At 35.6% G+C, this 17842-nt stretch overlaps 1 protein-coding gene across 1 annotated transcript in view; it reads right to left on the bottom strand.

Moving 5' to 3' along the window:
- Window positions 1–1223: 1223 nt before the first annotated feature.
- The window catches only part of LOC139700195 (A disintegrin and metalloproteinase with thrombospondin motifs adt-2-like), a 63848-nt gene continuing 47229 nt past the window's right edge, over window positions 1224–17842 (bottom strand). Inside the window, exons 6-18 of the mRNA XM_071598783.1 lie at window positions 17433–17538; window positions 15987–16121; window positions 15343–15452; window positions 14453–14595; window positions 12460–12647; window positions 12107–12173; window positions 10321–10435; window positions 9760–9902; window positions 6132–6485; window positions 5013–5124; window positions 4559–4716; window positions 1913–2081; window positions 1224–1468 (exon numbers count right to left, since the gene is read on the bottom strand). Of these exons, the coding sequence (XP_071454884.1) occupies window positions 1224–1468; window positions 1913–2081; window positions 4559–4716; window positions 5013–5124; window positions 6132–6485; window positions 9760–9902; window positions 10321–10435; window positions 12107–12173; window positions 12460–12647; window positions 14453–14595; window positions 15343–15452; window positions 15987–16121; window positions 17433–17538 (2045 nt within the window). The remainder of the gene's footprint in view (window positions 1469–1912; window positions 2082–4558; window positions 4717–5012; window positions 5125–6131; window positions 6486–9759; window positions 9903–10320; window positions 10436–12106; window positions 12174–12459; window positions 12648–14452; window positions 14596–15342; window positions 15453–15986; window positions 16122–17432; window positions 17539–17842) is intronic.

The following is a 17842-nucleotide window of genomic DNA, read 5'->3' as shown; positions in this document are numbered from 1 at the left end:
TGGGCTGTGGAAGAATTCCTATATACTGTTTATTATCTGAATTTTAAATCCCCCCATGATATTCCAAGCAAGAGGTGATGGACATGGCTGGACAAAGGTTAGATGTGCAAGACTAAGAAAATAAAGCTGAAGGGAAGGAGTATTTAATCAGTAGTGATCAACAGTGTTAAGCTCTATCTCGTAAAGGAATCAGTAAATGTTAGCTGATATCAGTCTTAGCAAGCTATGATTGGTTCTCTTCTCATAATTTACATAATATGAATTTACTAATCAAGAGTCTATGTTAAAAAAAGTGTTTTTAGTTAGGAAACAATTACAAAAATCCTTCAGCACTCACAATTTTGTGGAAACAGGCGCAAGGGTATTTGACAACTGAATTATGTCATTATACTTCCATTGCTTTTATATTTGATGAAGAGATGTTCCATTTTCAGCCAAATGAAAGAAATACTACATAACCTTCCCTTCCTTGAAAACTTTTGGCTGTTTTAGAAGGGGATACTGTCATTTCATTCTTTTGTGATGAATTAAACCAAACGTCATACTTCTGGAAATATCATCTAATGTCTTTATTGGAGATGAATATGGGGGGTATATCCCTATAGAGGGGATTCATGATTAAATCAAAGCCATTCCAATTAGGGACAACTGATCCAAAAATTTCAAGATACATAAGAAAATATGGTAATAATTATGCCCCATATTGATTGATGTGAAGTGGTTGAATTATATCAGCAGATTATTATCAGTAAAAATAAATAACAATTTTTATTGAGATAGCTTCTAGTGAGATAATACTAATAGATGTTTTAAATTCATATAAGCTTACAGTTTACAATCAACTCAAAATATAAATAGCAAAAAGATTGTGCATATTGTAAGAGAGCTTGGTTTTTCAGGATATTGGTTGTGGGGTGGATTGGTTTGATGTGGGCGATAAGATGAGTCATAGAATTTAGTGGATGGTGGGTGTCTCTGTTTCAAATGTAGGGAAAACTTGCTGCTAACTACCAGAGCAGTAATACTTACAGTATTATCATCTCAAGTAATTGCTAATCTGAAAAATCTTTATAAAAAAAAGGCTGATTATGAAATCATAATTTGTTAAAAATAGGGAATTCAAAACTAAGGAAAATAGGAAATGAAAACAATGTCACAAAATTTATTTTTATAAAAGTTTGTACAAACGCATGAAAAATCATGTTGTAAATTAAATAATTATGTCAAGAACCATAAAAATCAATAAGGAATGGAAATTGTAAACTTATCAAAATTAGAGCAAAAATGTAGGGATTCAGTCTGAGGGTAAGGCCTCGTGATTTTGCTGAGTGATGGCTCTTCTGGCTGGTTGAGTTCTTGTGCCGTGAGCCAATGTGAAGAGCATCTGAGAGGTGGATGTGAACGGGATTAGTCAAGTCAATTGATGAACGAATCTCTGGCCTATGTGTGCTGGTCGGATTGGCTGAACCTGTCACAAATTAAAGCAAGCAAAATAACAACACACTTCCTTCCAAATACAAGATGTCAGACCAGGCAGAGTCATATTGTTTATGCATATGACAAAATTGCATTATTTTGGTGTTGTAAAAATTGCTAGAGTACTTTATTTTGCAAGTAGTATTGTGCAAGAGAACTGCATACATGATTTTGGTATTACTTCAGCATTTCATCATAGAGAGGACATAAACTGAATTCCAAATTGTGATTTATGTTTTCCACACTGTTTATCCACCCTAATTTAGACTTTTAAAAACATGACTCAATAGCACTTGAAAGAGTATGATACATGTAGTATTTGAATTAAACAAAATCAATTCTATTGTCAAATTCAATCATTATCAAAGGTTTAACATTAACTACTTATTTAGTTAAATGATAGCTATTATCAGCTCCAATGTGTGGAGTTACAAACCATGTAAGTCCAGCCGCTTGATTATTGCAGTTAAAGATTCTCGATCAAGGCTTGAGTTAACATGGATATCACTGGGAAGGAGGCTTCGTTCAACCCTGCGATGCCACAATCCACGAAAGCTAGTTTGCCATTCTGAATGTTCCAATAGTATGCTGTCTTCTCCAAAATCCTTAAAAACAAAGATAGCACAAACACTCACTCACAAATGTTATCATTCAAGTACATGTTATGAAATTTGATACATAATTTGTAAATATTAACCATGTCAACACTCAGCATATTACTATTTTTGACTAATAATATTCATATTGTTGCTTTTTATTCCATATTGTACAATGAAGGACATTAATATGTATTTCTTTGTAGCACTGTGGATTTCAGCTAACAATTATTATAATCTTTTATATTATTTCTGTAGATCCCTTTTTGTATGTTCTCCTGTTACACTTGAGGAACTTAATACTTCCCTGTAAGGGTGATACCATTTGAAAGTTTTCTTTGCTTGTAGGAAACCTATTGTCCTTTCGTACCAATTGGTATTTCTTTTATAATTAGCACTTCAATATTAAAAGATTTTACTAGTGAAATACTTTTTATGGGTTTGAAGGAAAATCTTTGATTTTAAGTTCTATGTAAAAAATTTCATATGGAGTTACTTAGTTTAGTAATTTTATATTCAATGGATTTTATTATTTTGAAGAAAAAGATATTTTTATTACTGAAAACAAATTGCGACCCACCTCTTCTTCTCCTTATATCCACTTCTAGTGCTTCCTTAATTGTTTTCCTTTCTGCCCATTTCAAATTCTCCTTTCTTCTCCACACCCACATTTCAAAAGCTTCCAATCTACGTCTACTCTCCTGCTTCAGTGACCATCTTTTTGCATCGTACATAAATACACCCTATATCAATGTTTTGATGAGCCTTTTCTTATCATCCTTACTCAATGTCCCTGTCATCAACTCCCTCCTCCTTGTGAAAGCCTCTTTGCCCAGCGCAATTCTTCTCCTTACATCCCTACTACTTTGACCCTGTTGGTCCAAAACACTTCTGAGATACGTAAACTGTTCTACATGTTCTAGTTTTTGCCCTCCTATTTTAATGTTTACCTTAGCCTTTTCCTTTCTAGAAAATCGCATAACCTTTGTTTTATTAATATTTATTCTCATCCCATATCTGTCACACTAAGTTTCCAATTCACTCAGCAATGCTTGCAGCCCCTTGGCTGACTGACAAACCAAAGCTTGGTCATCAGCAAACCTAACTGATTTTACAAATTCCCCGCCCACTTTCATTCCTACCTCCAGTTCTTCCCATGCCTCTTTAATCATTTCCTCTGCATACAGGTTGAACAGCAATGGTGATAATGGGCAACCCTGCCTTAAAACTCTTTCTAACACTGCCCATTCGGACTCCCCGTTTCCCACCCGCCCCTGAGCAGTCTGAGACATGTACAGGTTGCAGATTTGCCTCCTGTCCCTCAAATCTATTCCTAATTTCTTCAATATACTCTTTAGTTTTTCCCAATTTACTCTATCAAACGCTTTTTCAAAATCTACGAAACAGGCAAATACCTCCTGGCTGTATTCTATATTCCTCTCGATTAATAGTCTCATTACTGCAATGGCATCACGTGTACCTCTCCCCTTCCTAAACCCAAACTGATCGTCCCCTAAGTAATCATTTGCCCTACTCTCTATCCTTTTGTTTATGAACCTGAGAACAACTTTAGCTGCGTGGGATATCAAATTATAGTCCTGTACTCCTCGCATGATGTAGCCTTTACGTTTTTCGGAATAGGAACTAAAACTGATCTCACAAAGTCTTCTGGCCAGATTCCTTCCTCAAAGATACTACGAATCAATTTTTTTATTGATTGATGGCAATTTTTTTTTACAAAGAGAAAGGCAAAAACATAGATTATTGTCAAATTTTTCCTTGGATTCTATTTCAAGGGTATTTTTAGCTCTAAAGAAATATTCACATGCTGTATTCATACTTTTCATGTATTCATTTATTGTATTATTTGACTTTGGGTCTTATATAGACATTATCCAAAATTCAGAAAATATTTTTTTTTTTGGCCGGATGCTGTGATAATGTCCAACTGCCTCAGATTAAAGTGATGCCACTGTATGTGGTATTGTTGCAAATAGCTTTTTTTCATGAGGCTAGCTGAATTTCATTTTTTAGCTTAATGTCATAGTATGAATAAGTAAATTTGTTATGCTGAATTCAGGTTTTTCGATGATTTGGGTTTCATGAAGTACAGAAAAAGAGTACATTCATTGTTGACTTGGGAAATTTCTCATGACCAGAAAATACAATCAGTGAATGCAAATTACTAAATTGGCTGTTTTTGTAATGATGTATGTGAAAATATCTTTTAATATAGTAAAATTAGTCAAGTGTTGAATTTTAAGGGAAAAAGACTGGAGCCTGTTAGGCAAAGACTGAAGCCAGAGAGGGTGTTGGGGGTTTTGGTATTAATGGAGATTGAAGAATGCAATTCTTGGAAGAGTTATCAAGGTTGCCTGTAAGGGAGAGGAAGGAGACTGGACAATACTAACGTGACCCGGAATCATTAAGAACAACAATTATATAAAACTAATTAATTGTTAATGGCAAAACATACAGGAACTTACCAGACATTTCCCAGCCACGCAAAATGCTCTTTTTCCTGGAACACCTCTTGCACAATCTGTGCCAAAGGGAAACCAGCCATCTGCACCATTGACGAGATAGAAGCGATGGCGAACCTTCTCATCTTGACATGCAACACGGCAAGGGCGATCAGGGTCCACTTTTTATATTTCATGTGAAATCAAATAGCCATAATGGAAATATTATTTGTATGCTAGCTATATTCATCAACTGTACTGCTATTGTAGTACTTACAAATTTGTGCATGGTTGAAAACCATTTTTTGATAGCATCAAGAAGTCTGTTAAGAATTTAAAATAAATTTAGTTACCATGATCTTTAAACCTCTTTCTTCCTGGTCATTTAATTATTTCAGAATAAAAACTAATTTCTACACAAGTACTTATTAGTATGCTGATTGCAATAGTTTCATTTGAGATTTTAAAAATTTCATACCAACAGATGGGGAAATTTGCATTCCCAGTCCTGAGAGCCGCCGGACCTTTTCTCTGTAGCCAGAACACACTTGTGATGCATGCTCAAATGGGGTCTTCAGTCTGGTGCACTCCTTTTAGGGAAAGTGAATGAGAAATGGTTAGAAAGCAGCTGTATTTGCCTAGTTTAACAAGTGGCCAAGTGAGATGCTTCTGTATAACAGTGTATTCCCTACAGAATTACTTTTAAAAGATTAAATCCAAAGTGCCATTTTTTGCAGCAGCACAAAATATTTAAATTGCATATTGATTCGGTCTCATTTATTTTGATTCACATTTTTCCATTGATGTGGGAAAAATCGCACCTGGTAAAGCAGTGTACAAAGAGGAGAGAATTGTTGATAGGAACCTCATAAAACCCAAGAAAAAGCTTATGAAAACCTTGGCAGGTTAAGTACATAGGAAAAAACTATTTATTTAATTAATCAAGTTTATCTCATCATCATTAATCTTTCACACAAAGATGAGCATATGCATACTTTGTCAATAGATGTACTGTAACTTATAAAAAAGCAAAAACTTGCATCTTTGGAGTAATTATGATATTTTGAAATATTTACCCTTTTGATGATGGAAGAGGAACAAGTGTGTTGTGGGAAAGTTAAAGTAAACAAAGTGGAAAAATTGAGGACTAAAAATGACTAAGTGAGAACAGAAATATGGATGTTAAGTTAATGGATGCATTTTTCTTCCTGGATTCTCCAGGTAAGTTGGCATTCTTGATAACTTACATGGAGAAACCTGAAAGAAGAATGCCTTCAATAAAGGTTTATATCAGTTAAATGATGATAATGATGAATTCATGAGTCAACTGAAGACATCTTGCCTGAATAGAGTCCCCAAAGACTCAACAGCCAAATAAGTGTCTAAATACTGTCAAGTCCTCCTGGAGATTATTGCTAAATGAATAAGTATCAGAAAAATACCTAATTGTGACTATATAAATATTGACAGACTATTAGGTAATGTCCCCTAATGACCAATATGTATCAAAATTTAGAAAAAAGATAGGAATAAACTCTTTGGCTTGAGTTTTTTCATGCATAAACTACCACATTTCTGTGTGGAAGGGCATACTAACTGATGTTTCTGGGATACACAGTTGGATGCTAGCATGGGGACCATTGCAGCTGGCCTCCCTGCCTCGGCATTCTCTCTCCACAAGCCGCAGCCCACTGCCCGGTGCCATGCAGGCAAACCGGCATGAACTGCCACAGGTGGTGGCTTGTGCTGGGAGGGGGGATGGGAGAAGGGGTGATCCAGCGCAGGTGAGGGATGTAGCAGCCCTCCATGGGCCCCATGATGATGCAGGTGACAGTCCTCCACCCTCTGCTATGACCACGACAGCCTGCATTTTGGCCTCTTTGTTGGAATTCAATTTTAGCACATCGTTGTTGTCGAAAATGGAGTCCCCAACTTCGTTCCGAATGAACTCCTGGGCAATATAGGAGAATTTATGTCAGTTATCCCTTTCTCTAATGAATATGCCCTCTCCCTCCCTGGACATATTCTGAATGATATTGAGTACTACCCACTGCTAAAGCATGTGAACATTGACTCACTATTTGAAAACCAAACATAAATGTACCATATGATATGTCAAAATTTGTTTCAATGCATCACATCATGCATGTAATTTGACAACTTTAGTCATGGTATCTGCATATATTTAGTATATTTTCAATAAGAGAACATATTTCAATTTTAATTTTCTGCTATTAATGGACTGGGGTAATGATCTTGTACCTTGTAATGGGTGCATAAGTATTATTCACCTCTATTACCTATGGATAAAATACTTTGATCGATGTTTTTCTCTAACATCTGAGTATATTAATGGTTCCAGAAATTACAAAAAATTAGATAAGGTTCAATAGTAAGCTTTATAAAATGAGAAAAGGGTAGTCCAATTAAGTGCCAGATCAAAAAAATGAATGGTGACTTTATAAATAAACATGACCATGATGAAAAGAAAGCTTACAAAATGAAAATAGCAAATAAAGAGGAATATTAATGCATCTAACATCTTCAATGCTAAAAATAAATTTGAGACTTCATTAAGAATCGTTCAAAAGTACAACTTCAATAGCAATACTATTTTCAATGTAAAAATCTGTCCTGGTGAATTAAATATTTTTTCCCTCTGCTGAGCATATTCTTTCAAATGGAAACATCTAACTGTCAATGGTAAAGCCAAAACTAATTTTAATGCAACAATTTCAGAGCGTAAAAATCATTCGCCTTGACTGGGACTCGAACCCAGATCCCTCAATATCCGGTCGAGTGCTTTAGCCACTTAAGCTACCGAGGCGTCCTCTTAAACTCTGAAATTTTTTGGGGCTTTTAAAGGAACTAGTTTAACCTCGTGGACAGTGGCGCCTCGCGCACGACTACGAATGCATGTGACATTGTATGTACGGTATTTCGTCATAACATCTAGTTCCTTTAAAGCCCCAAAAAATTTCAGAGTTTAAGAGGACGCCTCGGTAGCTTAAGTGGCTAAAGCACTCGACCGGATATTGAGGGATCTGGGTTCGAATCCCAGTCAAGGCGAATGATTTTTACGCTCTGAAATTGTTGCATTAAAATGCACATTAGCGGATGACTCCGTTAAAAGTTACTGTTGCGGCATCTCCCGCAGTTTCTTTGGAATTTGCCAAAACTAATTGTGAATCCTAAGGCACAAATAGCAGTGGTGGTTTTTGCTGGGAGGGGAGAAGGGAGAAGAGGTGAGCCATTGCAGGCGAGGGATGTAAGCAGCCCTCCATGGGCCCCATGATGACACAGTCAACAGTCCTCCACCCTCAATGCATGTAGCTTCTCAAATAACCTCTTCTAGAAGTTCATAGTATTTGTGATATTGCCCAACCATTGGCTGCAATCATAAAGGAGTGATTGATAGAGGGAGTTTTCCCTGATTTCAAGTGCAGCAGAGTAATACCAGTCTATAAAAAGGGAGAGAGAGACACAACCTAGCCAAATAACTATCAGCTGAAATACCTACCTACCTACTGGCTCCTTCAAGGCTCTTTGAAAACAGTATTAAAGAACAGCTATGTGAATACAGAGCCAAACAGCTGTTACTCACCTTTTCCAAAAGAGTAGTTGAAAATAGCTAACTTGTGATGCCACTAGATTTCTTCCTAAAAATGAACTAAGCTGAGATAATCATAGATAGACTATATTAACTAATATTTCCTTAAGCTGTAAAGGGTTTGTACCCCACCGTAAAAGTAAAAAAGGAGGGATTGGTGTGGTGATTTACGGGGAAAGTTAATCCCTCACCAGTGATCAGATCCACATTCAAAATATTGGGATGTTCACTTTTACACAGGGGGCTTTTCCCAAATAAGTTTACATGGAAACGAATTCTATTGCCAGGGACCATGTGGGGGAACTTACAAATACACACACAGTGACACTGGTTAGCTGAAAGTGGTTTATGGGGAAGTTTTTCCTTGCCAGGTACAGGCTCTAGGTTACCTTCACCACAAATGTGTTAACAAGGAAGAGACCAAATTGTTTTGCGAAGAAATTAATCCAGGCGCCACGGACTCACTTCGGGGGAATAATTCTCACATACACTCACTTAGGTATTAAAGCAAAGCGATACCAACACTTGGGAATATGAGTGGGCAAAACCCTGGATGGCATTATCAAGACCAAAAATGGTAGGGAATAAAGCCCCTCAGTCAAAAGAAAGAAACAAAGGAGGTAGACAAAAAATCATGTAAAAAGTAGGGAAACACAATGGTGTGAAAAGCCAATACATATATTTCAACCATGAAGTGGTCCTCTTCAGTGCTCTGAAGGATAAAAATTACTACAACACAAGTTTGAATCAGATTGAGGAAACCTGGGGTATATATAGGTGAAGGGCAAGAGGGGGGAAAATTATCATGTCCCTGTGTATGTGTAAACCACCTTGAGTCATATTCCTGTTTAGGGAATTGAAAGTATCACTACTGAGAACATTCCTCATTAATACACACTATACATTTTTCAATTGCCATCCATTATATAAAATAAAACTACGGAGCACATCATATGGTGTTAAATCTACCCTTTTTCTGCTTAGAAAAGATATCAGGATGATGTATAATACAGAATCTTGAGATCACTGCAAACCGCTTTACATTGCTAATTGCATGAAGGCAGTTTGTCACCTATATGCTATCAAATTTTAGATAAGAGAAAATATTAATAATCTCTTGACAAGTTCCACTGTACATAATTATGACACAAGAAACAGGCATAAGCTAAATACATTATATTTTCATCTGGCCAGGACTCAGTGAAATGCATGGGTATCACATTATTTAAAGGCCGACTAGTTTCTGCATATAGCTTCAACATTCAAAACCAAACTGCATTATTAGCTAGCAAACCTAGCCTTTTTACTCAGTCTGTGAATTTTTGGAGACCAACAGAAGTCACTTTCTTCAGTTCTTAAGTAAAACATATAGGTGGGTAGCCTGCTTTCTGTTTTTAATATTGCTGATATCTATTGTGGTATGTAACCATCTAATGATAAATAAATATGATGGTTATGGTGTAACTAGGGGGGAGGGACTTGGCCCCATGGGCAGTACTTTACTGCTGTTGTAAATACTTTTTCATGAATATTGTACAACCAATATCAAATTATAATTGATTTCCATTAAGAGATTGATGTCTAATTTCCCAGGGGTTATTGTTTTGGTAGTAACCTGGCAAGCTCCATCTATGCAGTACGATGGTGAACTTCTGTTGTAGTTCTTAGTCAGGCATGCTGTTCCATCAGGGAAAGTCCAGCCACGACTTTTGTAGCCACCATTTTTCTGAAAGCACCACACTGTACAAGCCTCAACAGCTGCAAGAGGTTGAGGAAAAATCACATTGCAATTATTTTTTTAATCAAAGTTTTAAATCAATATTAATTATTATTTTCTAAAATTTTTGTCAGCTAAATCAATTTTCATGTCACAATGAAGATTAGAATAGCTATTCAGAAATTTAACATTACTGTTCGCACAATATTGCACAATTCATGCCAAACTGTGAATTCAAATCCACATTTGCAAAAGCCAGCAGTTCAGCTGGGGTTCACATATAGATAGGGCATTATTGAGAAAATGAAAGTTAACACTTCGAAGACTTAGAACCAAAAGACAATTGGTGTTTTAGATCCTACTGTAGTTGTGTTTTGGCTGTAAATTGGTCTTTGAGCATTAGGCAAATAGTTAAGACATTGACTTTACTGAGGGCTTGCTTGAGTCGTGTACACTTACGATTGCTGCTTAATCGTTGAGAGCCACTTCCAGTCATCGATTCATCCACCTCTTGACCACGAGAGCAGACGTCAATTGCATAATCCAGCACACTCATGGCTGGTACATTGGCACACTACAGTCAAGCAAAGCTTTTATTGTTATTATGTTAGCAATGTAAATAAGCAATTCTTTTGATAGTTATTAAATCATTTATTATAAAGTTAAGCCTAGATTCTTAGAGTAATTTTCCATGAATAATTTTGTAGAAAATATTTATTATGACCTCAGTTACTTTATTAAAGATAAATCAAACTTATGCACAGTACCGCCAATATTTTAAAAAATGAAATCATTAGCATTGACATTTAAATGCATGGCAGTCAGTTCATTAAAAGAAAATCATCTTTTTACTGTTATGATAAGTTGTTGAATTTCATTATTTAGCCATAACTTATAATTTTCAAGTATTTTATAGAAAAATAATTGGCTGGAATCCTCCCCTTGTCATGAAATTTTTGTCTCAATCACAGGAATTTTTGTGGAGTTAGTTTAAAGTACAATGTGAATTCAGTGATTTCAGTGTTATAGCATGCCAAAAACAACTATGAGTGCAGGCTCTTCAAATCACATGACAGTATATATTTTGATTTCTGAAACATACACAACATTTTTTCCCTTAGGTTCTTCTGGTGAGGGGACCAGTTTAATTATTCATTGTCAGATACAAAAGAAAGGCATGGGCACCATTGAAATGCATATCTTCCACTCAGTACTATCAGGTAGAGGAAACTAGAATCCTAATAAAAAATTACTGACACATTGTCTCTATCTACACCCTGAAGCAATAAGGTTTGGTCTTAAAATTGCTTCAAGACAAGAGTTAACCCTTGCTGTCATAAACAATTAATGGTCCTCACACCTGCTGTTTAGGTGATCATAAGTTCATGAGTTCCCCCTCCCATATCTCCAGAGGCTGCTGAGCCAACTGCCTTCACCATTCCTTCACTTCACTTTAGAAATCAGAGTCAACCTTTACTTCTCTGTCCTCAAACCAATCCTCTGACCAGGCAAATAAGGTAGAGGTAGAATGAAATGATTGCATCAGGACAACTACAAAGTAATACAACTGGCAACCTTCTTGCTAAAAGTTCTATTCCACTGTCCTTTAGGTAATCCTGAATTCAGTTGGAATACTGACTCTGCATGATGCACAAAAAGAATTATAAAAATTTTCAATATGTCTAGCACATCAAGAACACTACTTTTGTTTGTGACATCTCAGATGCTGTGTCACGCTGAATACTGATGTGGTAAAAAGAAGTAATATGTTTTGGGGCCAATTGAACATTTTACAAGATATAGAGAGCCAAAATTATTTCTTATTACTAAAAATCATTGCAATGCACAAATGATTTAGGGCAGTATGGAGAAATATTAAAAAACAACAAGTGTGAGTGTGTGCCATGAGAGCAGATCATGAGTTCAAATTTCATGGTGAAATTCATTTCTTATCTGTGCCCATTAAGAAGTGAAAAACATCCTATGCCATTGATTGGTTACTGATCTAAGCTTTGAATGTTACAATATTTCAAATTAAGTGGGATGAAAACAATTTCTCAATTTCAACATATACCTATAGTCTGAGGTAAAGAATGCTGCAATCTTTTCATTCCATTCAACCAGATTTTGATTTTTCATTTAAATCCTTGGAATAAGAATGTCAAGGTTACTAGACCTGAAAGGCAAAACTTTTGGATAATCAAAAAATAAACAAAGGTATGTTTGAACATCTGAGTGAGCTCACCTGATTGGCACGGCATGTGCGATATCTCCTTCTGCTTCCCTGGCAGTGCCGATAACCCCTCTTTCTCCTAGACATCAATAGAACCAAGGCAATCAGAAGTTGGTCAGATCAATGCATATCTATTCCATAACTGAATGAACTTAAAATCCATTTCAGTTTCTTCAACTATCATTGTTTGTATAATAAAACTGGTTTTTGTAACTAAGATTATCTATCTTTAAAATATTAATCTTGCTTTTTAATGTCCCAAATGGTTTTTAAAAACTCATTTGTCATTCCTGTGATAGGTTACCTGAGTAAAGATCACTGACGAAATATATACATTGAAAAAATATAGAACTTGAGCAAATTACCTTAGACTGTTGCATTTCTGTGTTGAATATGAGATACCCGTGCTTCCGGAGTGGGGTCTTCCAGGGGAAGGGCGTAGGCAAGCTGAGGCACACTCAGTCCATGGTGACCATCCCTCTTCCACGGGGATGTCATTCAACCCTTTGAGAATTTGAGGGCTGCGATCCACACACTGCCCACCTCTGCACCACTGACATTGTCAAAATAAACAACTTATATCAGACTGACAAGTGTTAACACTTCGGAATACCGAAGGTTTTACCGTAAATTTATAATATAGGTACAAATAAGTATAATATCTTAACCACTAATTGATAACATTATAAAAACTGCATGTGATAGAATGAAGCAGAGGTATGAAGAAATAAAAATACACTTATCAGAGGAATGGAGAATGCAGTTTAAAAGAATACAACATGAAGGCTTTCAGGAAATGATTTAGGATTGCTAAATGATAATGGCTGCTATTGATGATGAATTAGGCAATCATAGTAAAATATAGTTAGGTATCACATTAATCTTGAACTAACAAATGTACTCATTTCAACACAATTAATTTTATGATATACATAATTATGATACTTTTATTAAACTATGATACTTTTCTCAACCCTTTTTATAAAAACCTTGAATGTCAGTAAAATAATATGGATGTAAGGTTAACCCATCTAAAAATTAGTACGTTTATCTTAACAGATGAGCACTCCTTTTTGTTTATAAAATTGGTTGTGTTGGATATGTATGGATTGAGTAAAGTTAGGTTCAAAATTTGGAATGATGTGGAGGGTTGTGAGGGCCAGGCTGGACCATTCACATGTTAAAAGAATGGGGATTTTAAAATTGTATTGAAGTTATACATATCATCAGACATATGCAAGTACTTTTAACCAGTGTTCCCATGAAAATAAATAGGAAGTAATGCATCATATTATTTATATTACCGATAAAATGCCTATATAATATTCATTGTTGGAAAAATATTGATCCCTGAATGGAAACCACCTATTCATAGAGGAAACAAATTGAAACAAGCATGATATTAGATGAAAACTCACACAACTTAAATTAAGTAATAATTCAATCATAAATTTTGTATTAATTTGTCTAGGTACCCAAATGAAATCAATCATTTCATTTACATATATACAAATCAAGGTTTAGTTTTAGAGCATTTGATTTATTAGGAAACGATGCCATGTTAAACAGTTAATTTCAGCAAACTCTATTGTAAGTTATGATACTCTAATGGTGTTCAAAATTGAACCATGGAATCAAGGAAATTAGGACAAAAACATATTATTTTAAGATATTTTTTCTGCTTCTGTATTCCTCTATGTAATAGGTATTTTTAATCCCAAATGCAAATTGAAAGACATTTTCCCACAAAAATAAAGCTAATGTAATTTTCACCTTTGAGGTGTTATAGTATTTTATTTCTAAGCTAATGATAAACTTATATTTTTTCTTTTTATTTAAAAGTATCCATGTTTTAAAATATATTTTGCAATCTAGGTACTTGATTGTTTAGGTGACTCTGCAGCATGAATGAATGAGAAAAATTTTTTGCATTTGATCTAATCTCAGGGTTTGAGCATATTTAATGTGTTGAGCTGAAAGTGAAAGCAGTTATACTCAGTATGCTACTAATATCTGTGAGATAGGAAGAACAATCTCATAGTTCAAGAACAAAGAACACAATCCTAGAAAATTCATTTTTGCAGTCATATGAAATTGTTCTGAAAACATTCAGAGAGTTCTGAAATAAAGGAACATAGGGTCATGAAGAGACTTTTGGAAAAGCCAAAAGATATCTTGAAAAAATCTCCCTTTTCAGTGGGGAGGTATCAGAATTATGTTTAGGAACTTTTGGCACATCAAGAAAAAACTTGGGAATTAGGATTATAATCTTTGTTTTTCAAATGAAATTTGCATACATGTAACTACTGTAGGTAGGTACATACTGAACCACTGTGTGGTATCTGAAACCCTTCTCACCTTTGTGATACCACAGTCAGTGCCTTCGAGGGCAGGGTGAGAGGAGGCCCAGGTGAAGCGGTCCCTGCGGCACTGCAAGTCTCTGCACACTCCCTCCCCAGGGCTCTCTGCCCTTCCGCTCCCTCGGCCATATTTGAGCATGCCTGGAGAAGAGGCCTTTTTAAATGTGGATGCATGCAATGCAAGTGATCAACTCTTTAGAGTCTATGACATCCAAGTTTCATTGGAATTTCCTTAACAATGGTCATCCAGCAAATCAAACATGCTTTGAATATCCCTTTCAAAAATTTGGCTTCATCGTTAGAATTTATTTAATTTTCCATTGCCTTGAATAAATGGAATAGAAAATGACCTACTCCCTTAGTGTGAGTATCCTCAACCTTGATTAATCATGGATGTCACAAGAAACCCTTCCAAATGAAGCCCAATATAATCTCTTGTAAGATGAACAGAGTTACATTTTGTAAGAATAAACACACTTTGTATTTTTGAAACCAATAAAAAATGCTTTAGTACTCCAAGGCATGAATTAGGTACTGTCGGAAATATTATATGCTGATCATGGAGGTAATAATTTAATGAGGGAAAAATTAAAACTGTGTCTTCATTTTTAGTGTACTGTAGAGACTTATGAATTTATGCAAGAAAATTTATTTACTATAGTGGTTATTTTTTATTGTGGATGTAGTAATTTTTGCTTTTTTCAAAGCATACATTTATTAAGTGATAGGTAAAGAATGTTTACAAAGATGAATGCCAGCATGAATCCTTCACATTTATCAGACTCGGTAAAAATCTAGGCTTGGATGGAAGAAAAGTTATTGCCATGCTCTCATGCTTTCGATTAACAAATATTCTAAGTGGTAAATCATAAAGCATGTTGTACTCACACTGCTGATCAGCATTGAATCTCTCCCCAGGAAGAAGTGACCCCACGCTGTGGTCCAGATGTCTTGTTGGAGCTTTTGGCTTGTCAAAGAGGCACGAAGACTGAGCAGTGCTTCACATGTCAATTAAGGGTTTTCAGAAATAATTAAGTACTTTTAACCTATTTTCTCAAGCTGACCAAAGAGTCATGTATTTAAATCAAATAAATGCCTAAAAGCGACGTGGCAGAGTGAAAATGAATGCCTATAAAAATATATATGCCCATCCACTTTGAAATATGAAGTTATATTCTCTTTCAATTTTGATATTCTGACTTAATTTTGAGGGCACAATACACTCTCAATGTGACCATGGTCATTATTTTGACTGATACTATTGAGTAATGTCACTTTTGCATGAAAGTGGTGTTCAGGCTTGGGTTTTTCTTGGCTAGGGTCATATTAGTTACATATACTATGTGGTTGTGGTTTCACTGGAAATATCAGCCCAGTCATAATTATGGAAAGATTTGGCTCCAAGAAAAATGATTTTAATAAAATAATATCCGAGGATGAAATTTGTGATAATCCATGAGTTTGCATAGCATAGTTGTAGCTATAACAACTTGGCATGGGAACAGCTGAGATAAAAAAAACACCTGGCTTACTTCAAGAACCTCTCCAAGAATTTGCGGCTACAATGAGACCAAGTAATCTTCCCACTGCCCAAAGTTGGTGACATTATGTGGGAGGAAGGGTCACATGAGTTCCCTGCATTTGGTCCATCATGTATCATTCCCAGACTTTGAAAAAGAAAAATAAAGTTATTAAAATCAACACAAACCTACAGTATCACCAATAAATTCATATTCAGTACATATTTTAAGAAAGCAAGATTTATTTCCAATGGCCTCATGTACCTTGCTCACGCTTTAGCTGCTGTGAATATACGTGGCATGTTTGTACTAGGGTGCTGTGAGCATACCTTTTCATCCTCTCTGTGGTGCTTTATCATACTTTGAAATGGTATTGGAATTATGTTGGTAAAAATTAATTGATAAAAAATGTCCTCAAAATTAAAAGTGAATCTAGGTAATTTTAAGGATTTACATATTTTTATTATTTACTTTTTTTATTATTTGGGAATAACAAAGATTATGGAGACATAATACCCTCCCTTTTCAGCACACATGAGGAGTAGGTTACCAGAGAGTGAGCAGCAGCAAAAGGGTTGAGGTATATATTTGGAAATTTAATGCATTATTTTACTTTCATTCTTTTCAAGAAGGATGCATTAGTTGTCTCACTTTTTACCAAATGATAGTGTAGTTCATTGAATGAAAGGTAAAGGAAATACCTGAAATATCACACAACTTGCATGAAACTCAGACTGTCCAAAATCATTGGGACAGGAAATCAATGCCTTTGGCCAGTATTCAATCACTAAATTCATTAGACTAGTCAATGCCTCTGATTTTAAGAGTTCTGAAGAAAATGACAATTATGCAAACCAAATATTAAACACTGAAGAAAGAAGCAAACTGATAGACAGCATGACTTCTTAATCAGGAGTTCGTTAATATTTTTGCCTTAAAACTCAAGGAAGTGATGACAGTATGGATCTTTCACATTTGAAGGGTTAACAGGGCCATAAAATCTGTGGGCATTGAAATTTATCCATGTATTTTGGATTCATGCATGCTTTTTCCTAACCTTGCCACCAATAATCTATTCCCAAGGGAGTGGTTCAATTTAAAGTCCATGGGACTGCAGTGACCAGAAAATATGCTACTACCACCAAGATCTGCACCTACGGCAGCTTCAGGCAGGCTTGAGCCCAGACCCTTCTGTACACACCGTCGCGACCCTCCTACTCATTGCCAAGTCAAGCGGCGCTCAACTTGGAACCAAGTCTACCCTGCGGCAACAGTATAGGCATGATGCTTCAGCACCATCCATTTTCAGGGTTAAATTGTTTAAAATCTTTGTAGGGAATTTTATGGCCCCCAAATAATTGCAAATATGTAGTTGACTACTCTAAATCATTTATTTTTCTATAAGCCTATGATTATTATGAGCAATTGGAGGGGAGGCAGAGCTTCCTTTCCTCTTACTTGTGTCCAATCTCGTGGGCAACCACGTAGACACTCTCAAAGTGCCGTCCTTCATTTAGGGTGCAGCTGTTTGTTCCCGTGCACATACCACCCACAGGTGCCAACCCTGGAAAACAAAATGGACACCATTAAGAGCCAGAATTCTCTCATGATAGCTACAATACATTGCGACTGGAGTCATTATTAAGAAAGGCAATGGAAAGAGTAACTTCCTATTAGCATAGTCCACCTATTGTCGTGAATGTGAAGCCATCCACCAAGTCATTGTTGTTGCTCTGAATTGTTGATGAAGCTAAATCAGTAATCATTTTCAGGTTTATAATTTCTGTGCTCATTATTTAGGCTAATCATTCTATGCAATGACTTTTTTGATTACCTAATTGTTAAAATATTATGGAATTAAGACATAC

Source organism: Hetaerina americana, unplaced genomic scaffold (assembly GCF_022747635.1).
Source record: "Hetaerina americana unplaced genomic scaffold, ioHetAmer1.1.p SCAF_10, whole genome shotgun sequence".
In the NCBI taxonomy this organism is placed as follows: Eukaryota; Metazoa; Arthropoda; class Insecta; order Odonata; family Calopterygidae; genus Hetaerina; species Hetaerina americana.
This window is presented reverse-complemented; position numbering and strand designations above follow the sequence as displayed.